The following is a 26,125-nucleotide window of genomic DNA, read 5'->3' as shown; positions in this document are numbered from 1 at the left end:
GTTAATTCATTCTAGGAGGGATTTATAAGCCTGGGTTAACATGACTGCAGAAGTTCATGTGGTGTCTGACTGGTTATGAAAAATCAAAAAAACCCAAATGAACAGCTGAGTAGAGTTCCAAGGACCAACCAGGAGATTAAGCAGCAGAGGAATAACATGTGTCACAACAGGAGGCAAAGTCGGAGGTACAAAAACATGAGCTTCCAGGCAATTTATAATATTTGATATGGTAATGAGAATTCCCAACCAAAAATGCAATTGGAAAGCTCACCCAAACCTGAACTATCTCAGTTTCTGACTGACCTATCCTCAAATTCCTCTGTCTTCAAATAGGAAAAGAGCTCTAAAAGTAGGAAAAGCAGAGTAAGATCTCAGAACTTAGGGAAGGAACACGAAGGTCTTCTCATGAGCCTTATGTCCTTGTTTTGGAAGAAGTCACCTCCTTTTTCATATCACCCCACAGCAATGTAGGCTACTGAACCAAAGGCCTTGCCCTGCCTAAACAGAAAATTGATGAGGTTCCAAGGGCTGCTGGGGAGACATTTCACAGAGAAGTTTTATCATCACAGTGTACAACCAATCTGATGTACACATTAAGAGTGATTACTACCAGTGTGTTATTAAGTTGCTGTAAGGTGAATTTACCTGAAAGGCACCTGGCCCTGAGCTTGCATTCTGTGATCTCGGAGAGTCTTGCGTGGAAATGTCAGGTTTAAACTCTTTTAACTTCTGTAGCTGTTCTTTTTGTTCTCTGCACATGAATCACAAGAAAATGTTATCAGTGAAAAAATAAAGAAGTCATCAGTCATGGTGAAAACCACATATTACTCTATCATCAGGGGCCCAGCCCAAAGATGACAAGGACACAGTAGTGCTGCGATTCTGAAACCCCTGTTTCACATCCACCTAAACCCACAGGTATTCAGTGTTTTGATTGTATCCTTATTTGATCACAAGTTTCTCCTGACACATGCAGCTATGCTTTTATGCTTGGCTAGAACCACTTTACTTTGACAGCAAAGAGCAAAGCTGGAGTTTCATCTTCAGTCAACAACTTTGGTAAATAAGAAGCCCACTGGAAATGAATGCATGAGCACATGCAGCAATGCTCTGGTTTGCACACTAACAGGACTGAGGACAACAAAGCACAACATAGCAGAGATTCCACTATTTTAAAAAAATAACGAGTTTAACTTTTCTTTATATGTTAAAATGCTGTTTAATATACAACTAGCACATAAGTCTATCAAGCAGAGACCAGAACCAACAGTGACTACTAGAACCAGCAGACAACACACTTCTATCTAACATAATTTCCTTTTCTTCCAGTTTTTGTCAGCATTTTCAAATCTAGGATTCTTATTGCTAATAACTCCTTGTTCATATTAATTATGTGTAGCAGTAGCAGCTCCTAAAGAAAAACTAAGACTGAGATCCATCTGTACAAGACACAACAGGGACCATCCTGGTTCACGAGGCATCTGTTCAGTGTCCAGTGCAAAGGGGAACTTGGCTCACAGAAAGGTATCTCAAGTGCTGCATTAGTATAAAGAGTAAAATGAACAACTGCTAGCACTTAGGTCTCTTCTACACATGGCTTAGGAAAAAAATACACCAGATGACTAATACAGAACAGCATGCAGCACAGAGTATGCTGCTTTATGCACACTAAAAGCGAACCCAGATGAAGGTTTTATCTTTGGAGAAAAAAATCTGTTACACATCATACTTCTGGCTCAAAAAAAAGTAAAAAGAAAAAAAAATCATAAGCAGTCTCCTTAAAGTTGTTTCTACTGCCCAGACTGAAGTCTGCTTATAAGATGCTGATGAGAAGTACCAGGGTAGCTTATTTCAAGCTTACCATCACAGTCAATTAAAAATCAGTATCAACAGTATCATGCTTATATTTCCCTGTTTTTACTAGCTTACAAAGATTTACATGCATTTACTTTCTTCCATTAAACATTTTAGTTCCCATGTTTAAATTTTTCAGCTCTAATAAATTATTCAGTTTGGTGGTGATTCCCAAATTATGGTCCTTAGCTTAAGTCTACTGTCTTGCAGCTAGTGAGTAACACTAAACAGCCAAATACATACACGCTAACCCCAGGCAATCAGGAAGCTGAGAAATGATCTGCTGCTTTGAACTTCTGGCAAATACTGATTTATAACAGGTTTCATATTTAGTAACACCTGATGAAATAATCTAGTTGCAGAGAGAACTAAATTATTCAGAGTAAAAGTTCTTATTTCTTTTTTTAAAGCTATTTTTCTTGGATTTTGCTGTGTCAACTAAGGCTTTCCATATGGGACAAATGCTTAACAAATTTGAAAGTCTGAAAACAGAACAGCTTCAAAAAAGAGCACAAAACGTCCCTCTAAGGAGGTTTTGATGATGAAAAATATCTTTCAACATGGCTTAATGTGAATGTAATAACTGAACATTTATTTTGACTGTCAAATATTTTAGCATATCTTATCAAATGAAACCTACCCTTACTAGGTACTAGGGCACCCTGGAGCTGTTCAAGGCAGGATTGGACGTGGCACTTGGTGCCATGGTCTAGCCTTGAGCTCTGTGGTAAAGGGTTGGACTTGATGATCTATGAGGCCTCTACCAACCTTGGTGATACTGTGATACCAATCCCACCTATCTCTCATTTACTCATGAATAGGATGAACCACATGCACCTGTCTCTAAGATGCATCATCTTTTCTCTGTGTCTCCTCTGTAAGATCTCATTCACTGAAAACAGTCACAGAAACTCACATTTCTGTTTGTTTTATGGCTTTGGGTATTTTGAAATACATTTTATGCACATAATGCACCATGCATCTGGATAGATGGTATGTGCTCAATTAATTCTAATATGACTAAGTTTACTAAGACCTAGGATGTTTCTGATGTTCAAAAGGATATTCTATTTCTTACTTTGAAACAAATACCTATTAAAGTCTTAAGGAGTCTAGCAGCTGCTTCCTAAAATGTGGTCTTTGTGAGCTGTTGTGTTCCTGTCCTTGTGATTATCAACACAACAGCAGTGACAAAAATCAGAATTAAGAGCAACCACGTTTGACAAAACTGTTCAACAACAATGCTGAATTTCAAGTGTGGAAGTGTTGCAAAGAAAAAAATAATCACATCTACTTTTAATTAAAGAGAAAGCACTATCCAAAAGATTAAATAGGTCTCATTCTGTGAATAAAGAACCACGTTAAGGTACGTCTTGAACAGCTAAGTATTCAAAAATGATAGCGATCAAGCTCATCTGACACTAACAAAGAGACTGAAAAGCAGTTCTCAGCAAGCTCCTTTAGGTATAACAAAAAGATTAGTCAGGTGATATAGACGGATCTCTTCCTGCAAAGTAACAGATAATGCCACATTTCTGGGAAAAAGAATGACTGTCTATTTAAGAAAAAAGGCCCATACATAAAAGTTGTGATGAAAGTATTCCAAAGCATGATTTTGCTGTATCAACTGCCAACTATCATGCTGTGGCAAAACAAAATGTATAGAGAAGAGCAGTGCTCAGCTTTGGGGCCCCCAGTGTAAGAAAGACATAGATCTGCTCCAGCAGATCCAAAGAAAGGCCACAAAAATGATCACAGGGTTGAAGATAGGCTGAATGAGTCGTAGTTGTTCAGCTTGCAGAAGGTTCCTTAATCTCCCAATACTTAAAGGAGGCCTACAGCAAAGATGCAGAGGGACTCTATTAGAGAGTAAAGTGACAGGAGGAGGGGCAATAGTTTAACAGCTTTAAACTGAACAAGGTAGATTTAGATTGGCTATTAGCAAGAAATTCTTTACCGTGAGGGTGGTGAGGTATTGGACTAGGTTGCCCAGAGAATCATAGAATCAACCAGGTTGGAAGAGACCTCCCAGATCATCCAGTCCAACCTATCACCCAGCCCTATCCAGTCAACCAGACCATGGCACCAAGTGCCTCATCCAGTCTTTTCTTGAAGACCTCCAGGGACTATGCCTCCACCACCTACGTGGGCAGTCCATTCCAATGGCAAATCACTCTCTCTGTTGTGGATGCTCCCTTCGTGGAAGTGTTACAGGACAGGCTGAATGGGCCTTTGAGCAGCCTGATCTAGAGGAAGGTGTCTCTGCCCGTGCCAGGAGGGCTGGAAGTAAATGACCTATAAGGTCTCTTCCAACTCAAATCATTCTACAGTTCCATTGGAAGAAGGCATTACTGATTCATTGGTTCGAAGAATGAATAGGGAAAGGAGCACTGTCGTTACAGAATGGGATTCCCACCCAAAGTAACAGAACCAGGCGACTCACCGAAGCATTTTGAGCTCCTGGGCAGCCTTCAGAATTATCTCATGCTGTCTTTGGCTAAGGACCATCACTCCTCCCAAGGACTGGTCAGAGTCCAGGTTTGAATCTGCTCCCAGCATATCAGAGGAATGTGAAGGAGGAGGAAGCGATGCATCCGAATGATCATCCAAAGACCGCAGTCTGTCTCTGTCATCTGGATACCACCTATCTGGCAACCGTTCCCTTTCCCAATCAGTCCTCTCAGGAGGGTAGTCTTGCTTGTCCCACCATGTATCATATCTCTCTGGATACTCTCGAATCCTCAGCTCCCCCCTGTCTCGGAGGTCTCTGTCATAATGATCTCTGTTCCTATCGTCCCTCCACCTGTCTTCACGGTATCTGTCCAGTGGTGGAAGAGGTGGCAGTGGTGGTAGAGGGGGAATATCCAGGTCACGATTTCCCATTTCTCTGTCATCCATAGGTCTCATGTCCCAGTCTCTATCCCATTCTCTGTCTAAATCTTGATCATAAATATCTGAGGATCTTCCAGTCCTGTCTAGATCTCTCTCTAGTTCCCTTTCTCTTGGCCTTTTCCAGTCATCCCACCATGAATCACGTCTGTCATGATCAGATGATAGAGGAGGTAACGGTGGTAGGGGAGATAATGGAGGCAACGAATGGTGTGATTGCAACCTGTCATCTCTGTCATATGCATCTCCCGAGTCATCTCGATAATCAGCATTGTGATCTCTCCAGTATCGTTCTCTTTCCCAGTTATCCAACCCTTCATGCTCCAAAGAAGGGTCATCCTGAGTATCTAAAGGAAATTCCTCCTGCATTCTATCATCTTCATGATCCCAGGAACCCCTGAGTGTCTCATCTCGATGGTACGGAGGCAAGCTGTCAGGATCATCTCCTAGGTGAATGGCTTTGTCTATATTGCCTGTTTCAGATCTTCCTACTTCTCTCTCGCGGCTACCTGGCCTCCTGATGGGACCCCTCTCCCGGCTACCTGCCCGCCTGACAGGGCCCCTCTCCCGGCTACCCGCCCTCCTGACAGGGACCCTCTCCCTGCTACCTGCCCTCCTGACAGGGATCCTCTCCCTGCTACCCGCCCTCCTGACAGGGCCCCTCTCCCGGCTCCCCGCCCGCCGCATGGGCTCCCTCTCCCGGCTACCTGCCCGGCCCCTGTCCCGGCTGCCGGTGCGCCCAGCTAGCTCTCTGTCTCGGCTAGAGAACACCCTCTCGTGGCTATCTGACCGTCCACCCACTCCCCTCTCTCGGCTGCCAGATCTTCCATCTGGCATCCTCTCCCTGCTACCTGACCGCCTATCTGGCATCCTCTCCCTGCTGCCTGCTCTCCTGAACATCCCCCTGCCACGGATGGATGCCTGCCTAGCCTGCCCTCTGCCTCTGTATACATATCCTCTGCCACGGCCATCGTCCATCCTGCCCATTCCCCAGCCATGGCCATCGTCCATCCTTCCCATTCCCCAGCCGCCATCCATCCTTCCCATCCCTCTGCCACCATCCATTCTTCTCATCCCCCTTCCGCGGCCCATTCCCCGGCCACGTCCGTCTCCTTGCCCTCTGCCTCGGCAATCATCTGGTCTGCCTTGGCCTCTTCCTCTGTTTCCTGGCCCCTTGCCTCTATCTTCGTGCATAAATGGCCCTTTCCCTCGGCATTCTGGTCCAGGAAGGCCCTGGGTGCTATCTGAAGCAATCAACTGGCCATCTGGTGAATCCAAATCCTGATTTTCTGTTACAGGGGTTACTGCACCACCTGTTCTGGTAGCACCTGACTGCAAAGCTACAGGATTACTAGAAAGGGATGCGGATTTCTGGTTCTGAATAGGTGGAGTAGGGTCTTTGGGCTCTTCTACTTGCTGGTTAGGATCATGCGAACTCCATGTCCACTTTTTAGGAGGGTCTGAAATAGTTTCTTTGACTTCAGGTTTGGATGGTTCCTGTTGAGTGTTTGTCAGGTCCTCATTATTTGTTTCAATGGGAGCTGAACTCTGTGCGTCAGGACTAGACTCTGGTCTGCTTACAGTCTGCTGATTATCAGCTACGTCTGTAAAAGGTTCTTTGTTTTCTGACTGTGAGTCTGTATGTGACTGCTGCTGCGGCTGTCCCAAATGAGGCCTGGGCCCCCTCCACCGAGGGCCACCAGGTCGGGAACCATGTCCATGTGATGCATTTGAAGAAGTATAAAATTGTCCTGCTGGTCCTCGTGGGATAGTCCCCCATCTACTTGAAGACTGTCCATCTGTATTCTGCCGGTCAAAACGTGACCTGTAACCCTCTGAGTGCTGGGAGTCAAAACGAGGCCCTCTCTGTCTTGAGCCTTCAAATTTGTCATATCCTCTCCCTCGAGGTCCATCAAATCTGTAGATGACACAATGGCAATTTCATTCAAATGAATATGTTGGATCAAAATCCTCTAAGATATAGTTTCACACTTCCACATACCCCAAAATAACTTTAACTGATGAATTCTGCTGTGCCTTAGGATTAATTTCTACTGAACCAGTGCAGAAGCACAGAGACATGTTCTTCAATTCAATATTGTCCACTGAAGACCAGTTTCAGTCATATGCAGATTATGTAACCCTGCAGAGATATTTAGCATCAATATCTCAGGACTGAAACCTGACTGACAAAAAAATCTGACAAACTAAGTTGAAAAAAAGCTTTCAACATCTATTTAACCAAAGTCTTGTTGCAATTAACAACTCTTGTTGAACTTGTTTTAGTACCATGCTACAACCATACTCAGAAAAACTTTGAAGTACAGCTGCTTTCAGAGCTTGATACTGTCCCAGTTTCATGCAATATAACATGCTCATTTTGGAAGCAAAGAGAAGAGAAATAAATGTGAAGATACAATTGTGAAGTCTAGCAGAGTATGCAAGGATAGAAACATCTTAACAGAGCACTGTGCTTTGATTCAGCAGGCATTATAATCAATCCATCTTCATCTAATGACCAGATAGAAGATTGTTTTTGCAACTTAGTATCATGTCAAGTATGAAAAAAAAAAAGCATTCCAGAGAAGATTTTGGATGAAACCATAGAGTAGGTATAAAAGCACATCAAAGACACAGAACACTGGCTCAGAATAGTTTTATGTTAAGGCAGCAGGCCATCACCTGATGACATGCAGATTTAAATCTGAACAAAACTGTATTCTACTGAAAGATAAAGACAGCAGTCTTTTAAAATCAAGACCATTATGACATAATGCAAAAGAAAATGTAGCAGAGAATCCTAATGCTAGGACCCTAAAGCTTAAATCTTCATTTTTCTTCTTCCTTTCTTTCTTATTTATAAGATTCTGAATGCTAAGTAATGCTACCTGGGTAGAAAACTATTGATCTGTACTTGAGACAGGTGCTGCTATCTAACAGCCATTATGAAAAGTGCATTGAATAGGACAATCACACAGCTGCACAACTATCTCAGACTAGAAGTACTACTGAACAGCTTTGAATTTTCATTTCTTTCTGCCATCAGTGTTGGATTACAAAGAGCACTTTTTCTTGTTTATAAAAATGAAACAGTTAATTACTGACAATTCAGAAGCTATGTTGAGATATTCAACTGAATATATACCCTAAATACCTCTCTGAATATCTTCTGGAATGCCTACACGACAGTGCTAATCATATATAGCAATGCATTAAAAACAATCCTTCAATATTTTTTTGCTTTAGATTTTCCTGTCTTCCAAATACCACAGGAACCTGTGCTTGAGTATGTCCCTGTTTACTGCAAAGGGGGTTGACTTTCAGACAACCCTTCCAATCCAGACTATTGTATGATTCCATGAAATGCTGGAAATTCAAATCATTTTTCATAGGAGGATCATTCTTTCAAGTTTGAGTTATCATCTACAAACTAAATACACTAAATCAAATATTTACAACAGCTTTTCTATTTTCACAAAAGAGATATTATGTCTCTGGGAATGAAAAAGGTGCAATGTGCCCAACCATTTTTACCAGAAAAAAGACCAGTCCATTCTGTTCTAGATAATGCTCATGTGAATGGCATCTACCTATCCTTGGCTTTAATAAGACGAATACAGAGCATGGTGTATATAGATTAAAACAAAAACCACCACCAAGCACACTGCACATGACCTTGGGAAGCTTCAAGATTTAGATGTATGTCTAATTTCTTAATATAGCACTGAAAGTCTTGCAGCCTGGAACATGTATAGATCACTCACAAAAACATTCTTACCTAGGGCCTCTGGGGCCTTCAAAACGTGCTGATCTGGGAGGGTCTGGAAGCAGTCCACCTGACCTCACTGGTTTATCCTGCATCGTAGGTGCATGTGTGGAAGACACTGAAGAGGAGACTTTCAGTTCCCCACATGCTTGCTCAGATGAGCTAGAGACAGTTTGTTTACCAAGATGAGCTTGAGATGTTCCATGGTCTGAAGACCCAAAGGATGAACTTACTGAAGAATGGTAAGATGAATAGACAGTTGTACTAGGTATTTTCAGTGCATAGGTACCAGGGGTGGGAAGTAGAGCTGGCCTCGGTGTTTCAGTAGATTGACAGCTTTGAGAACTGGATCCTGAAGGGACAGAGGAATTTGATAACTGAGAAACGGAAGAGAGAGGAGGGGGGACCTGTGGAGGTGTAGTTGAAGTTAAAGGTGGAGGCATAATAGGAATGCCACCTTGACTGGTTTGAGAATATGGAACAAATGGAGGTGGCAGTGAAACATTTGCAGGATACTGGTTCTTCAGATTTTGGAGTGAGCTCACTTTCTCCTGTAGATGGGACTGAGTGACCTTCATCTGTTCATCCCATGCTTTCCACTGCTTCTCATACTCTTGAAGCTGGTCTTTGTGAGGGTAGGTTTGAAGCTGATGCTGCCACTGTTGGTTCATTGATCGTTCCCAATCTTTATGAAGCTGCTGGAACTGCTTTTGCTGGGCCTCATAATGTCGCAGTTGCATCTCCACTGACATTGTCTGCAATGAGAAGACAAAAATAGCTCCAAAATGCCATCTTAGTTATTTTCAGAGGCACACTGCAGTATCAGTTGCAATATCATGACTTCTGACAAGCTGAAGCTTGAGGAAGAACTACAGTGAAACAGAAGAAAACATCAACTGTGATATCTAAAGTCATTGTGACTACACACTTTATGACTAGAGGACATGCATAAAATGCTGTTTTGCCCACTTTTTGGTTAAACAGGACAGCTGAAGAAAACTATGATCAAATGTCTCCAAGCTGTATAATTTGTGCATGCTACCAATGGCTAAAGACCAAATCAATCTCCATGCTTTCCATATACAGTACATAGCTATCTCTCAAGGTTTCAGTTTCTGTTGTTAACCCACTCAGAGCTGCTTCAGCTGCCGGCCCTTATTTTTCTCTAAGCCTCTGCCAGATATTCTTATTTTCACAATGAAGCTTCTTTCCAGAAGGTACTGTCTTTCTTTATGTGTAGATACAGGTCCTATTAGTTATGGCATGATCTTATCTGAGACTTTCAGGGTTCACAGTGAAGAGATTTTTTTAAACAAGTAGACGGTCCAAACTACAAATAAATGCTTAATGTACAAACTCTAGCAACCTTGAAAAATCAGAGTCAGCTCTAATACAATAATTAACTTCTAGTTAAAAGCTTAAATGTTAAAACGCTGATATAATGATCCAAACTTGTTATTAAGAGTTATTTCACCAACTGAGTCAACAATAGTGTGAGACACTGATTTTCTTATTACTTTAATGGTTTCTTCTTGCCTTCTATGTTTACTACATCATTGTACATACTTATTTTTGTACTACAAAAAAACACAGCTACCAAATTACTCCATGTGATCACCTGTTTACCTTTTTTTTTCCCCTGAACTCCTTCTCTAGCAGTAAAACATTTAAAACTGAGTAAATTCAATATTGTGTTCAGCTTTGCTCCTGTATCAGCCAGATGTCTGAAAAAATCTTATGGTAGTTGTGAAGTCATGCATTTCTCATCCTACTGAAGCTTCACTGCCATCTGTCAATTCTTTTTTTCATTCTGAAGTTGGGTGACAGTAGGAAAAGAGATACAGACTTCTACCCAAGCATAAAAAGTAGCCAGACAAATAAACCGGCCATTAACAAATTATACAACTACTATCTCCTTAGCGTTTCACCTGTAAGTGTGGAGGCTGCTGCATGATCTGTTGATACTGCTGTACTATCTGCTGCAGCTGGGCATGCTTCTGCATTATCCTCTGATACTGAAATCCAACCCGCTGATGAGGATGCTGCTGCCATTGAGCTGCTGCTGCTTGCAATTGCTGCAATCTCAAATCTTCCTCAGGGTCATCAGGAGGTTCAATATTGAGCTACAGAAAAAGGCAAATAAATAAAAAGAAAGCTCCTTCTGTCAGAAGGAAAACACACTCGGTCACTATCCAGTTCACAGGAACTTTCTCAGTGTCTGTTACTTTATCACGCTCTTGTTCAGTGTTCTGACCACACGCAGCTTCTGGAAGGCTGATCATTATTTAATTCATTCTTCACATGAATAGTCTGATCTAAAGGTTAGGGTGCTGGCAATTAAGGTGTTTCTACACACACAGAAACTACTCACAGGAAAGAGATTAAAGCAGATCTGTTATCTGTTGCTCACAGCAGATACAAGATAATTGTGCTTTCTCATGATGAGGTAAAGTAACTGCAAGTGTATTGTTACTGCCACTTGATAGGAAATCCACATAATATAAGTTAAAGTAGAGCACATACTGCAGGGTAATCTACTACCCTGATACAGAATCACAGAACTACTTCAGTTGGGAAAGACCCTGTGCAAAGTTCTTGGCTTTCAGACAAACTGTAACACAGAGAGAAGTGGAGCCAGAACTGACAAACTGCCAGAGAGGAATGGAGAAACACTGTTTTAAGGACAGCATTTCTCATTTACTGAGTACTTGATTTTGCACTTAAGTGCCACAAGACAAAGATGACAATGTTGGACAAAGTGCAAACCGGCCAAGCTTGGGCTCACTTGGTGCATATGTGGGTGACTATCTAAACCATATATATAAAGGAGCATATTTTAATTGATGCAGCCTCAGAAAGCGTTAAGATTACTTTATGATATCTAGTTAATGTTGTTACACAGTATACAAGAACTTGATGTCATTCTTTTCCCGTTTATCCCATCCAGCACAACAAGTGGAGGGGTGTCACTTTACAAAGCCCACCTGAGTTTCAGTGGATGTGAGAGAAGACTCATCTTCTTTGGAAGCTGGAGGCATGGATTCATTCAGTGGAGGAGGTTCAGACTGCTGAGCTGAAGCATTCATTTTCCCTTCTTCAGACTTTTCTTTTTGCTCAGAGGAATCTTTCGCTACTGAACCTTTCATTTGCTGCTGTCCCTGAGCATGGGCTTTTGCCCTTTGCTGCAGGCTAAGCAGGTGCTGCTGGTACCAGTATTGTTGCTGTTCCTAAAACATACAGGAATTTTCTCAGACTTCATAGGAAAAACACAGAAAGTAATTAATGAGAGTCACCAGAATCATACTCTAGAAAAGTTTTTAAATCTCTTTTGAGGAAAAACTCATTTCATCATCAACAGTATTGCAGTGGATGTCAGAAGACCAAATCAAAATTCAGAAACAGTGATGTGAGCCATAGCATCCACAGCAGAATTTATTTCTTGCCTCAAAGAGCTTACAAAGAGAACAATAATGAAAAGCAGGAATATGGCCAGTAATAAACCAGATTACCACAGCCAGGTGAGAAGTACCATGCTTCTTATTTTTAGTGCTTTTTATTTCTAACAATTATAGGTACTTATTATGAGGGAAAATGGAGGACAAGGGAGAAGAAAAGAAAAAAAAAGAAATTAAGAACACAAACAGAGAACACAGGCATTGAGCAGAGTGAAAATGGCAGGTGAGAAATTGTGGAGACATTTGAATAAAGACTGGAAAGGAAAAAGAACGCTCAGAACCAGCATATTGTGAGTATTAGTCACCATCAGAATTCTCATGAATCTGATTCATTCAACATATGGTTGTGCCTCAAAAATTATCCATTGAAGAAGTGATTGAGCATTCACTTTTAAACACTTCAGGCTAGAATTAGAGTACTCTGGGCAGATGACAGTAGCTGCAAAGCACTGTCAGCTGCCACAAACAAAGAACAAAAGAGTAAAGATAAGTATCTCAACGCTCAAGTAGTGGTGCATCTTAGAGACCTGAATAGGAACTGACAGTTCTGTATCTCTTCCAATACAAGAAATACCAGGAATCAAATCAGACTAGTAGGACACAGATTTAAAGCACAGGGAAACAGCTCTTCACCTGACCTGGCACTGTACTAGCAAAGTACCTGCTGGAGACTACTGCAAGGACTAAAATGTTATGGATTCAAGACACAGCTCCATACACTCACAGAAGAAAAATCTATGGATTTTAAAAGTAAAGATACCAGTTGCAGGTACAACAGCTCCTACATTTTAGAGAAGTATTGCTATACACTTGATTTTTAAGTGAGTCTCAGTGCCTGCATTTAGTCACTGTCACAGACAGAATGATAAAATGCCGTACTTTTGGTCTAAGTTAATGCATCCATTCTTGTGCTCTCACGTCAGCTTCACTAGTTCTGAGAATCTGTGCCTGCCCCACATCTTTCACATACTCTGTTGCCCCCTTCCATCCAAGCATACACAGTAAAGACACTTACATAAAACCCAATCAGAGAAACTAATTGAAAAGATGCACCCGTTTGAAAGTGTGTGATGATAACAAACTGGTAGGTGTCACCTGATGAGATTTCTCAGAACTGAACCATTCTCTCGAGCTTAAAACAGGTTTAAAAGACGTACAAGCTTCTTCCAAAAGATGACTTCATACTGAAATCAGAAATGAAGTTTTCTAATGGTAGCAATGCAGCAGACAGTGAAACATGGAGCTGGATTTTTTAAGAAGCACTTGTGTAAAACTATAATGTGGAGATGAGGTCAATGAAAGGAGAGGCTATGCTTCTTGGACTTCTTGTCGACCCTGCAATAAACCCTGTGAAGAATCTTTTTAACAAAAATATGACTCAGAAGAGCTGTCGTGGCTTTGGGTGGAAGATGTGCATTCACATTCCTGCACAGACTCTCTCAGAAACCTTCATCAACACGCTGCAATGAGTTTAACACCAGGCAGGAGCGCACACTCCAGCTATACAAAAGCTGATTGAGGTCTCTCTTTCAAAAGGCATTAGAAGGTGATTGACCATGATGGTGCTGGATGCTATGCTTGGTGAGCACCTGTTCTTTTGCCACAAAATTGTGATCTCTATGGATACGTTTTGTCTTCTCCCCATTCTCCCAACTGGACAAAGGGCTATGCCCCATAATATGACTAGAGCTCTGACACTATCCTGTCATCTGTTTCTCTACAGTAAATGAAGTCAGTGACACACTTATTGCAGATTCAACCTGAAAAGTGAGAGAAAGGCAGATTTCTAGAGCTTAGTCTGAGCAAAACAGAAGTGCTAGGGTAGAAAACTGTTGACAGCAAAAAGCTGAGTTTAAATGTTTATCTCCACACGATGATTGCCATTCTTCAAGTCCAATTACAATCCTTAAGCCCAAAGAACAGACCAGCATCAAAGGACTGTTACACTGTATTGCACTGAAACCAGCCCTGTCAGGTCCTGACCAAAGGACATACCACCAAAAACACTAATGAGAAGCCCACACCAAAAGATACTTCAAAATAAATATAGATGATCCTCCTCCATAACATATTGCCTATTTTGTGGGATGTTCAGTTCCTTTCTGGTAAAGGTAGGCAAAGAACAGTTTAGTATCCTTTAAAAAAAAAACAAAGGGAGGGAATTTAAAAGAAAGTGATGTGATAGTTAAGGTAGCTTTAAGAGATGCAAATAAATGCATATTTACAGATGCAGATTCACCCACACATTTGTTTACTACCGTAAATAAACATCAGCACACAGTACCCAAATATCAGATGGAACACTAATGAAATACCATGGGTCTTTTAACAGGACTTGACAAAAAATACATCTGATGATAGAAAAACATGAGAATCCACCAATTCAATCCAACTACACATCCACATAGGAAACTAGGCTAAATGAACAATATCGTTAAGGCAAAGAGTGGTATCTTATTTTGCGACAGAAATGGGAAGTAATAAAACACTAACTCACAGCAAATTGCCTAATATTATCTATGTTAAGAGAAAAACACTGCTCTATCTGGCTGCAGCCACTGTTACTGTGGGATGAGAATGGAAAAAAATTGCTTTCAGTTACCAGTTTAAACAAAGGCTAAAGAGGACCTTAAAAACGACAAATCACAGTATTTCTGTACTTGGCTATTAAGGAAGCATCATTACGTTTTGCTTTTACTGCTCCTATCAGGGAGCTGGGATTATTCAGCCTAGAGAAGGCTCTGAGAGGACCTTACAGCTGCCTTACAATTTCTGAAGGGATCCTAAAGGAAGGCTGGAAAGGGACTTTTCATAAGAATGTCTAGCAATAGGATGAGGGGAAATGGTTTTAAGCTGAGGGAGAGTAGGTTTAGACTGGATCTTAGGAAGAAGTTCTTCAGTATGAAAGTGGTGAGACTCTGGAATAGGCTGCCCAGGGAGGTTATGCATGGTCTAGCCTTGAGCTCTGTGGTAAAGGGTTGGACTTGATGATCTGTGAGGTCTCTTCCAACCCTGATAATACTGTGATACTGTGTGATACTGTGGATGCCTCCACACTGAGGGTATTCAAGGTGAGCTTGAGCAGCCAGTTCTAGTTGAGAGGCATGCCCACACATGGCAGGGAGGTTGGAGTAGGTGATCTCTGAGGTCCATTTCAATCTAAGCCATGATTCTATTGTGTAAGAACTTGTTGCTCCAAATTCCAATTCATTTTACAGTCAAAAATGATATCAATCTGTTGTAACAGTTCTATGACCAGCAAAATACCATATTCCTTTTGAAGTAACACCAAACTGTGCATGACAGTAAACAAACTACTCAAGACAGAATTTATTTGTATAAGCAATCACAGAATAGACAAAGTGAACTTCAGCAGTAGTCTGCTGCTTCTATGAGTGCACCACAATAATGCCCTACTTGTCCCTTTCCTGGAAAGGAGACAGTGGTTGAGGAACAACTAAATAACATTAATGAAATTGCAGGCTACATAATGGGGGAGGAATTACAGCATACTGTTTGACCTTGAGTTCAGCAACTTAAGAAGCCAGCAAGCAGCCTCAATACTGAATTAACACCACTTTCTATACCTGTTTTTTCAAGGTTTTCATTTTGTCATTGGAAAATTTAATGACTCCCATTGCTATCAGTGTAAAAGATCAGCTAGTACCGTCCAAAATCTTTGGACAACTAAATTCATGAACTGAATTGCTAGGCAGTGATTAGTTCTATGTAGCAAATTTAGAAATTATATATTCCCAAACATATTCAGGTATCAGTATGAAATTTTAATGAATACAATTTAAAAGGTATCCAAGCAATTAACAAAATCAATGAGACGAGAGGTTTGTAAACTTAGTTTCAAAGAATCCTAAGATCAATTTGCCAAAACCATACATGTTTCAAACTTAAAAGTCAGCTCAAGGCATGCACTTCCACTTTGTTCTTTCACTTTGATCTCTGTAAGCCAACCCTAAACCCAAGCACAAACCTCACTGAATGTGACTGAGGACCAAAACACTCTGTGCATGCTTAACCTTAAGCTACTGGGCTGTGCTTAACTTATGAATGGTCACATCAATTTGACTGGAACTGCTGCATTTAAGAAGTGTAATGTGAAGATTCTGGAGGCGTTGTGGCCCTAACATACACAAAAAAAGCAATCAGAGTAATTTTCACCTCAAACCCATTTCAGATCATTTCCCTCCAATGCTCCATACAGTTTTCTACCGACAGATCAAGCACGTGTAGCACAAAACTTAAGTCCAAATAAAGGGCTACCATGTAGCATTATAGAATGGTTTGGGTTGTAAGGCACCTTAAAGATCATCTGCTTAGTACCCCCATGCCATGGCCAGGAACACATTCAACTAGAAAAGGTTGCTAAAGGCCCCATCTAAGCTGGTCTTGGACACTTCCAGGGAGAGGGCATCCAAAACTTGCCTGAGCAACCTCTTCCAGTGCCTTACCACCCTCACTGTAAAGAATTGCCTGCGAATATCCAGTCTAAACCTACCCTCTTCCAGCTTAAAGCCATTACTCCTCATCCTATCACTACAAACCCTAGTAAAATGGCCCCTTCAGGTGCTGAAAGGCTATACTAGGACGGAACCACTTTTGCAGCTTTAACTATATGTGTAGTAAGATTAAAAGTCACAATTCCACGCTGCTCAGACAACTGAAACACAACCCCATGAGAAGAGTAAATGAAGACATCACTAGAGACAAAAGGCACTCATCCTGCAACGTGCAACAAGCAAGAGACTGCTGCACCTCACAAAAGGCTGAAGTCAACACAGGTTCGATGCTGTACTTCAGAAAAAATTCTCCCGAGACCAACAAACCCTCCAAAAAACCGAAATTCAGCCGAGAGACAGACTCTTCCCTAAACAACCAATCTCTCTAGAAAAATGGCGATCTGTTACATCCCAAAACACATCTCTAGCTAAAGAGGCAATCTGCAGAGGCTTGCCTGAGCTATGCCATTCCCAGACTTCCAAAGGTTGCATCCAACCCCTTTGAGCTTTATGCAAAATGAGCGAGTTGAACACGGAGACCTTTGCAACACCCGCACTGGCCGGCTGTTCCTCATCACCGCCACTGCCGTGGCGACTCCCTGCTGCTAGCCGGGGCCACAGGGCCGAGAACAGAGGTGGCAGTGCCTTACCTGGGGAGTCATGGTGGAGGGGTCCTGCTGTTCGGTGCCGCCCGTCTCCTTGGCGGCACCCTGCGCGGCCTCCGGCTGGGCAGCAGTGGGCAGGGGCAAGGACGGCTGCGGTGGGGGGAAATGGCTCTGCGATGGCTTGGCCGGGGGAGGGATGGAGGTGGCCAAGCCGGGCTGTGCTGTCTGGGAAGGGGAGGCCTGGGAGGAGAGCAGGTAGGGCTGAGGGTGTGCCATGTAGCCCTGGGCAGGGGGAGGCAGGTAAGGCTGGGAAGCGGTGACCGGCGGGGGCTCCAGGTAGGAGGGTGGAGGCTCAGAGTAGGATGGGGGCGGCTGGGAGGTCTGCGCCCGGGTCAGGTAGGGCTGGAGAGGAGGAGACTGAGCTGGAGGCGGCTGGGTTGGGGGTAGGTACGGCTCCGTCTGAGGGGGCGGTAGGTAGGCCTGGGCTGGGGGCAGGTAGGCCTGGGAGGCCGGCTGCGGGGATTGAGGCGGCGAGGACAGCTCCATGTCCATGGGTACCGGCGAGGACGGTACCGGCTCACCCCAGTCGCCGTGACCGCCCGGGGGCTCCTGGCCATCGCGTTCCCGGGCGCTGGGCGGCTTGCGGGTTGGTGGCGGCGGGTCTCGGTGGGCGAACTGCTTCTGGTAGCTGCGGACTGGCGGCGGCACGGGCGGAGGCGGCTGCTGCCAGTCGGTGTAGGAACCCGGTAGCGGCGGCGGTGGCAGCCCCGGAGGGGGCGGCCCCGGCGGCGGCGGCGGCCCCAGCAAAACGGACTGTAACTGCTTCTGGTGCATCTGCTGGAGCTGCTGCAGCTGCGCCAGATGCTGCTCCTGCAGGCTCAGAAATCCCGAGGTACCGGCGGGCGGCGGCGGGGCGGTGGCGGGCGCGGGCCCCGGCGGCGGGTAGCTGGGCACGGGCATCGGCATCGGTGGGACGGCGGGAGGCGGCACGCTGGGGGGAGGGATAGGCAGCGGCGGGGGTGGGATGGAGGTAGGCGGCGGCGGGTAGTGCCCCGCCGCCCCATACAAGCCCCAGGCCGGATACATGGCGGGGCTGCAGCGGCGGCAGCGGAACGCAGAGCCTCGGCAGGCCGCGGCGGCGGCGGCGCATGCGGCCCACGGCGCCTGCGCAGGGAAAGTGCCCCGCCCCCCCAGGCAGTAGAGCACGAGTGGAGCGCTAGAGCGTTGAGCGGTCCTTCTCGCCGGGGCTCGGCTCCAGCAGCGCGCCGCCTAGCGGGCAGCTGTTTCACTGCGGGAGTGAGGACACGAAGGCGGCGGCAGGTCTCGCAGAGAGGAGCGGAGCCCAGAGTGCCGCGCACTCCCGCCGCCCGCCTACCGCGGGTCGGCTCGAAAGAGAGACGGGCGAGAGAAGCGCGTTACAGGAGTCTCAGCGTGGGGTCCCGTACTGTGTAGTGACAACGAGCAGGCGGGCGTCGCTAAGCCCTGCCGCGAGCCCGTAGGCAAGGCTTGTGTGTGGTTAACCTGGCTCCGGCCGTCTCCCGCAGGATGACCTCGGTTACCCGAGGGCGGCGGCAGCAGCCATGTTCCCGTGCCTGCCAGCCGTTCTTGTCAGGGTCGTTGTCGCCGCCTGGCGGTAACGGGTCTGTCCTACAGCGGTTGTCTCCGCGGTGCTTCAGCCCCACGCAGCGACGACAAACTCGGTGTTAGTGAGTTGCGGTAGCAGCGCGGATCAGTCGTTCTAGTGAGTGACGGATTGCGTGAGTGGAGGCAGAAACTCAGCTGAGCGGGGCCTCGGGAAAGACGTACGAGTAGAGACAGGTGCTGCGGCTCGGTGGGTGAGATGACGGAGCCCCTGCTCGGGGGGCCCATTGGAATGGGCTGCCCAGGGAGGTGGTGGAGGCACCGTCCCTGGGGGTCTTCAAGAAAAGCCTGGATGAGGCACTCGGTGCCATGGTCTAGTTGACTGGATAGGGCTGGGTGATAGGTTGGACTGGATGATCTTGGAAGTCTCTTCCAACCTGGTTGATTCTATGATAGGAGCCACGCTGCGTTATCCCTCCCCTGGAACGATTCTGTCTTCAGTGGATGCGCTGGTGCTAAACCCAAGAGATGAAAATGAGAATGGAGAAGCAGATGTGTAACATCGACTTCGCCATGACAGAAGCAACTGTGCAGAGCAGGAAAATTGCCTTTCCTTGTGTTTCTTCCCACACTGAACGGGAGGGGCTGGAAGTGACCTTTGGAGATAGGAGTTAAATATACAGATAGGCCTTGCAGCCAATTAACAAAGACTTAACGCCAAGTGCTGGGCGCCCATAGTAGAGAGCAGAGGAGGGCTTGTGTGTGTGAGCTCTAGTAGGTGGACAAGGAAGCCTAGTGGCTGCTGTTTTGGTCAGCAGTGCACCAGCGTTGTGGTGTCCTACTGCTTGTCTTGATTCGCAAATACAGAACATTTGAGCCATTTTTCACATGTTAAATCTTAAGTTTATGGCTGGTGGATCGAGGATCTCTGTTTAGGGGAGAAAGGGAGGTGCTGGAAACGGAGATTTTTCAGTCTGGAGAAAGATCAGGAAAACCAGCTTGCTAGGCAGAGAAAAAGCTTTGTCCTCTGCTGGAAAAGCTAGAGTTTTTGATCATTTGTTGTTAAATTCCAGGTAATCAACCATCAGGGGTACAGCATGGATCTACCAGAAAAGCTTCAAGTAGAGTGTGAACCCAAGTTATTAGATGTAAATCTTTAGGAAAATTAATTTAATACACATAGAAGTGTCTTTTCTATCCTTTAGTATCTTATTTTTGCTATCTAGAGAGGTGATCATTGACCCTTTCTAGGGTGGTAGTTATTTTCAATTTCTCTTGCAGTGAATACAGCTTACAGATAGCTTCACCTTTAGCCCCTCATGTCCTCCACATCACACATGTACTTAACATGTCATGCAGAGGTGTAAAAAATGCCATGGATCAGGAAGGATTTTCTCTTCTGATTTGAACTGGTAGGAGTTCTGCATTGATAACAATGTCAAAGCATTCTTGCCTACCAAACTCCTTCCTGTCATAACGATTCTTCCCCTTTTGACACAGTGTAAATTGGATCCGAGATTAGGATTCCATGGCCTTCATGCATGGTGTGCACCACTGTCTGTTCTGCAGGTTCCCTGGGACAGCAGGGGAAGGAGTTTATGGCCCAGGTGGTCCTTTCTCATCCAGTTTCTCTTCTCACTAGAGTCTTTGAATTGACACCCAACTTTTTTTTGTCTTGCCAATTATACTCAATTAATGAAAATCTCCTGATTGGTTTGCTCACTGTCAGTACTTTCTCCCCTCTGCTCATCCTCCATCTTAACACTTCTTCAGCAATTGCCCTATGCCTATTCCAGATTCTTCCTCCTTTTACTAAAACAAGGCAAGTTACAAGACTTCAGTGAATGGCCACATTTGCTTTGATTCTTACCCACAGTTCATGCTACATACATGTATTTTCATTAAGGCACTCTAACAAGCTGGCAGGCAGACAGACATCCCCCAGATTCATTGTGTGGATGTGCCTTTGACCTCCAGTGCCAGAAAGGCTTCTGTTAAATATTACCATAAGTGTCCTTTTGTTTCTTCTCAGGTCTTCCACTTAGATTAACTCAAGTGAAGTTACTTGCACAGGTACAATTCGAGTTAACTTGAAGAAGTCTTTCAAAACTAGAATTATTCTGAAAACAAAGTTATACATATCCAATCTTACAACTTTTTCTTAGTCCCCATTTGACTAAACACAGCCTTTCAGCATTTCTAACAATACTTAAACATTTAGCTTAAAGAAATGTGACTTGGATTGAGAGAAGAAAATGAAACACATTATTTTTTAAATGCACAGTTTTACACTGAGTATAAAATCTCAGGGTTGTTGGCTAGCCTCCTGTGCACTGAAAGTGGAGAAGGTAAAATTGCGATGGCTTGGAAAGTGCTATGTTTTCAAAGTGTCAGTATGCTGTTATTTCAGGGATGAGTTTAGTGGGTGAGCCTGCAACAACCAAAGAGATAGTATGAGCTGTAGGTCTAATATGTTCCCAAAGTCTTCTGCAGGATCTGTAGAGGCAGAGTGCTAGCAAAGTTATCAGCACACCACAGCATTTTCCAAGGGCAGAAAATTATTAGCAAAGGAGAGGTATAACCTTCACTCTATGCTGTCCAGCATACAGACAGGTAAGTTCAGCTATTCTTTGCAGCCAGACAGGTGTAATACACCACAGAAGAAAAGTTCTAATAGAGTTTGGAAATTTTCTTAACTATACTAGGAATATGAGATTTCAGTTTCCCTCTTTACTTCAACTCCAGCATTTTGGCTATAAAGCACTTTGGCACATTGGCTCCTCATGACTCTCATATTCTCTCTCATCTCTCAGTCTTAAGACCATTCTCACCACAAAACAGATGAGAAGAGCAAATTATATTGCCAAAAATCAAAGACCAATGGAGGAGATAGGGGAATGCAGCAACAGCTCTGATTTTTTCCCCAGACTTCTGTCAGTTTTCCCTTCCTCCTTTGACCGCTTCCTTCCCTGCAGCACATGATCTTTGAGAGTCGTGATCCAGACATTGCTATGATTCCCTCTCCCCTGACTCTGCTCCCAGTTTGACATCTTCCTGTCACTGATCTCTTCCTCCACACCCAACAAAAGGGATGAGGCTTTGAGGTGCATAATTGCAAATCTGTCCCTGCCCTCCTGCCACCACTCTGTATATAAGCAAAAGGTCTGGGCTGCCAGCTAATCCAGTGCAGACAAAGGAGTCTGAGCGTGGCACTTATGGGAACTTCATTCATTACAAAGTTGAATACAAGTCCTTCAGTTCCAAATTAAAATCTTCCAGACCACTGGGCCACAGAAGGCTCATCAACTGGTACAGAACTGATGGCTTTTCTCCAGAACATGGATTCCAGTTCCCTCACACCTCCCTCTTCCAGGTGTGGGAGTTTCCCAGAGGAATACTTGCCCTACTGCAGATGCAGCAGTAAGAAGCAAAATTTCTGTGGTTTCATTCTCAGTCAGTGCTGGATCACCAATATTTAATTCAGAGTGATGAAATTACTTTTTACAACAATCCCAGTAAAGAGGGAGTGAGGCATGTTCTGGGCACTGTCATCTTCTCTTTCTCATATGCTTCTCAAAGCTAATCAGGCCAAGTCAGAACAAGGAAGAATAAAAAGACTGTTCCAAGAATCTTTTTCTTAGAAGATCACGGGCATTAAGTCAGTCCATGTCACCCACAGTCCTATGAGCAGATGCTTGGTACCAGAAGGATCCTTATCCTGGCTCAGAGTCCTGAAGTGGATGGCTTGGTGGGATAGGTTAGAATCGAGGAGCTCCGTAATCATCTGGCATCCTCTCAATATTGTATCTGAGAAACAAAGGGAAAAGCAATGAGGACAACCCACTCCACATTGATCCCCTCCCTGTGCAGCAACAGGCTTAGAGGCAGACTGAACAGCAACAAGCTTTGTTTTATTTCTATACCCAGCTCAGATTGCCCAGAAGAAAAGTATTACTTCTGAAAGTAAAAAGCCTTCATAAGGTTGCTGCCATCTTTCACCTTAAACTCACAAATTTGGAATCTCAAAAAAGTCACCATCTCCAGAGAAGGAAAATACTGGTGGTTTTGTAAGATCTCCCTTAGGATTTAAGAGCAGACCATGACAGAGGATAAAACTTTGACCATTCAGCTTATGATTCATGGCCACTGCGAATACAGGGCAAGTATGTTTTGAGATAAAAATCTCCTATTTACATTCTATTCACAGAACAGCTAAAACTCTACATATTTAATCAACTTCTTCGTTCCTGACGTACTGGCTTGGTTTTGACCTAAGAAGCAAATTCAGTCTCTTAGCTGAGGGTACACAAAGATTCCAAATAGAATGTGGAGCAAGAATGACTCCTCAAGAACCTGTAGAAGGCATTTGCTTGGTAGTCCTGCTGCTAGCAAGCAAAACTGAAACAGTGGCCTCAAGGAAATTAGTTTTCCAAGTGAACATGCAGACTGCAATAAAAGTGGTCTGCGACCAATCTCTTCCAGCAGCAGCTGTACATCTACTTTGGTGTTAACACTAGTCCCTTTGCTGCAACCTGCACTAGAGACAATGCAGGAGAGAAATATGTCATGACAGAGTCCCTGTCAGACAAGGACTGTACCCGGCAGTGTTCCTCCCCGTCAGAGGTCCCTTACCTGTGCCTGGAAATATACATTATAGGCACCCCTGGGATTTTTCGTATTCTCCGCTTGAGCTCTTTATCCACTGTTGCCACAATGTAACATTTGTGCTGCAAAAAAAGAGACCAGTCAGATGTAATACCAATGAACCCCTCAGGAAGGAGACAAAAGCTTCTTACTCAGTGACGTCATTCAACATGAGGGCTACATGTCCTTAGCGAGCCACTACCATAACCCATATAGAATACCACAGCAGATTAGTAACATGCCTTTGCTCATCAAGATAGAGTCATAGAATCATCTAAAGTCTGTCCAGCCTTCCCAGCTGATAGGTTTCCCATACTAACATATGAGAATGTATAACATGCATTCTTGTTGCTGTCCTACACAACAAGAATGCTCAGTAAAGACTACACCTTGCTTCAAGTGAAGTGCTAGGGACTGAAACTGCACCTGAGCGAGATTTTACAGTTATTCTGTGAGAAACTTCAGTCATCAGTAACTGAGAGAGTTCAAGGATTTTTAGTATGTCAGCATAGTATAGAAAATTTCTAAATCATAAATACCTGAGTGACTCTCTGTACCAAGCAGTCATCTGCATAGGTTCCTTTGTGCATGCATGGCAAGCGTTCAAACCGAGGGTCCTTGGCAATTCTGTGGGGACACATTAGAGAGCATGGCAGCAATCAGATCAGAGCATACAGGACACAGAAGAGAGAAACAAGCAATGCATCTTTCTGTGACATAGAGCCTGTTATTCTTAAGGCAAGGGCTAAAGGGATGGAGTGAATGACATAGAACAATCAACTGAAATGAGAAACAAAAAAGAAACAGATTGCAAATGTACTGCTAATCACTACAGGTTAAGTATTTCTTAGTATTTCTCACTTAGAGTCAAGGTCCCTACAACATTTGTCTCCTGCCTAACAAAGTCATTTGAAACACATTATCTGTGGGAAGAATTAAAACTTTTAGCATTGAATCTTTCCTACCAGGCATCTAGGAATACTTCACTTCCTCTCTGAAGTGGAACATCAAAGTTGTTTATGGGATGCACTTGGATACAACAGGCCCAAATAAAAAGAATAACAATCCATGTGTCTGGAGAGCACGGACTACACCAAACTTCTTTTGCACAGATCACACAGTAACCTGTCTCTAGATTATCAGTGTGTGCTACCTACTCATGCAGGAATGAGACATGACTGAAAGATTCCTTAAGACTATTCCAGTATTGATTTTTCTTAGAAATTTCTGTAATTATATATATATATATATACAAATGGGAGGAACTGTTATTTTGAAAGTCTTATGAAGAAAGATCTAGAGATTGTGCACTCATACTTAGTTCAAATCTTAATAATCTAAAACTTAAGCCATTGTATTGGTTTCTTACAGACAGGGAAATAAAACCAACTTCAGGGCTCTGCAACAACCTCATCACTCTCTAGTGCAAAAGCACCATTGTGAAAAGTGTTTTTAATTCATTTCTGTTAAAACATTGAGCTCTAGAAATGGAGCAAATCCTGCACCTACCTTAATGCCACACGGTACTTCTGTCCTAACTTCTCAATTTCACCCATTACACAATCTGTGATACATGGAATACCTACGTGCAAAAAAACCCCACAACCCTCTATTAAAATAAAGCAGGATTTCTTCTGACCCTTACACACAGCCCCCCCCCAACAAGAACTATCATGGAACTCTGCAACATATTAGTCAGAGTTTTACATTTATGAGAACTCAAAAGGTTGCAAAGTAATGAAATGTACAGGCACTGAGTTTGACCATGCCCTGGCAATTTTAGATGTGTAGGTTACCTTTGTGGGGATTACATTTAAGACCATTGTCTGACTGAAAAGTCCCAAGTTTTCCAATGACCTCGATGACTACAGCACATATCATTTGTCAAAGATTTGTTATCCTCAGCTAGTGGTATGAGGCTGATAAAGCACACACACTGTGCCACTATGTGGCCTAGGTGAAGCTGCAAGTGATGCCAGATACTCACACTTGGCATAAAGACAGTCCATCATTGACTGAACTAGGTCCAGCTTAGCCTTGATAGAGAAGTTGATGAAGTTAGTGTCAACCAAGATGTGATAAGGAGGCCCCAGCTGTGTATTATACTGGAAGAACAGGCAAGAGGGATGCTGGGGGCTGCCGGGAAGACAAAATTCAAGTCGGTTAATTACACACGAAGTATCCAACTTGCACTGAATGAAAGAGTATCGAGGAGAACTAACACAAAGCAGCGTGGGACGGTGACTTGTTAGGCCTCTCGCCGTCTCCCAAGACATATCCTTTGGATCACCACTTCCTACTCTTGACAGTTTTACTCATAAAAGCCTTTGGTCTGCAGCGTGACCGGCCGGCCGCCGGCCCACCCTCCCCAGAGCACCGGCAGCACTTACACCTCCCGCTCCTTGATGGCGCTCGGATCCTCCTTCTTCTTCACGGGGGCTTTCTTCCGCTCCTTCTCGTTACTACGAAGAAACACAGGCACTCATGGAGGGTGGGGGCGACAGGGAAGGGCGGCCAGCGGCGGAGGGCCCAGGCCGGGATCTCCTCCCGAAGGGGACACAGGGACAACCGCAGCCACACTCACATGCGCTCGTCCCGGAGGCTGATCATCCGCTTCATGACCGCGTACTTCCGCGCCTTCTTCTGCTTCCCCTGCAAAGAGACCGACACGAACCAGCCATGAAGCAGCGAGAGATCGCCGGGTCCCTCAACCCCCGGCCCGCGCCCGCTCACCATGCTGCCGCTCCCAGGCACCGCCGCCGCCGCCGCCGCCGCTTCCGGTGCTGCCGCGGCGCGTCACAGGACCCCGCCGGGAGG

The 26,125-nt window shown here is 44.3% G+C and overlaps 2 protein-coding genes across 7 annotated transcripts in view; both read right to left on the bottom strand.

The window, feature by feature from the left end:
• Positions 1-18,259, bottom strand: part of YLPM1 (YLP motif containing 1) — a 41,307-nt gene extending 23,048 nt beyond the window's left edge. For 4 of the 6 annotated variants that reach the window (XM_064149688.1, XM_064149694.1, XM_064149704.1 and 1 more), the window contains exons 1-6: positions 17,129-18,256; positions 11,494-11,736; positions 10,438-10,632; positions 8,522-9,264; positions 4,298-6,661; positions 646-751 (exon numbers count right to left, since the gene is read on the bottom strand). In XM_064149688.1, the coding sequence (XP_064005758.1) occupies positions 646-751; positions 4,298-6,661; positions 8,522-9,264; positions 10,438-10,632; positions 11,494-11,736; positions 17,129-18,169 (4,692 nt within the window). In that variant the 5' untranslated portion in view covers positions 18,170-18,256. Of the gene's footprint in view, positions 1-645; positions 752-4,297; positions 6,662-8,521; positions 9,265-10,437; positions 10,633-11,493; positions 11,737-17,128 lie in introns of all 6 variants that reach the window. The other 2 variants (XM_064149729.1, XM_064149712.1) reach the window with 2 other exon arrangements.
• Positions 18,260-20,500: 2,241 nt separating this feature from the next.
• FCF1 (FCF1 rRNA-processing protein) lies at positions 20,501-26,107 on the bottom strand. The gene is made up of 8 exons (XM_064149678.1): positions 26,042-26,107; positions 25,893-25,960; positions 25,699-25,770; positions 25,296-25,444; positions 24,818-24,890; positions 23,848-23,935; positions 23,297-23,391; positions 20,501-22,471 (listed from the first exon to the last, which is right to left on the bottom strand). The coding sequence occupies exons 1-8, from the start codon at positions 26,042-26,044 to the stop codon at positions 22,423-22,425; spliced, it is 597 nt and encodes a 198-aa protein (XP_064005748.1). The 5' UTR covers positions 26,045-26,107; the 3' UTR covers positions 20,501-22,422.
• Positions 26,108-26,125: the final 18 nt, after the last annotated feature.

This window comes from Pogoniulus pusillus, chromosome 1 (assembly GCF_015220805.1).
Source record: "Pogoniulus pusillus isolate bPogPus1 chromosome 1, bPogPus1.pri, whole genome shotgun sequence".
Lineage (NCBI taxonomy): Eukaryota > Metazoa > Chordata > Aves > Piciformes > Lybiidae > Pogoniulus > Pogoniulus pusillus.
This window is presented reverse-complemented; position numbering and strand designations above follow the sequence as displayed.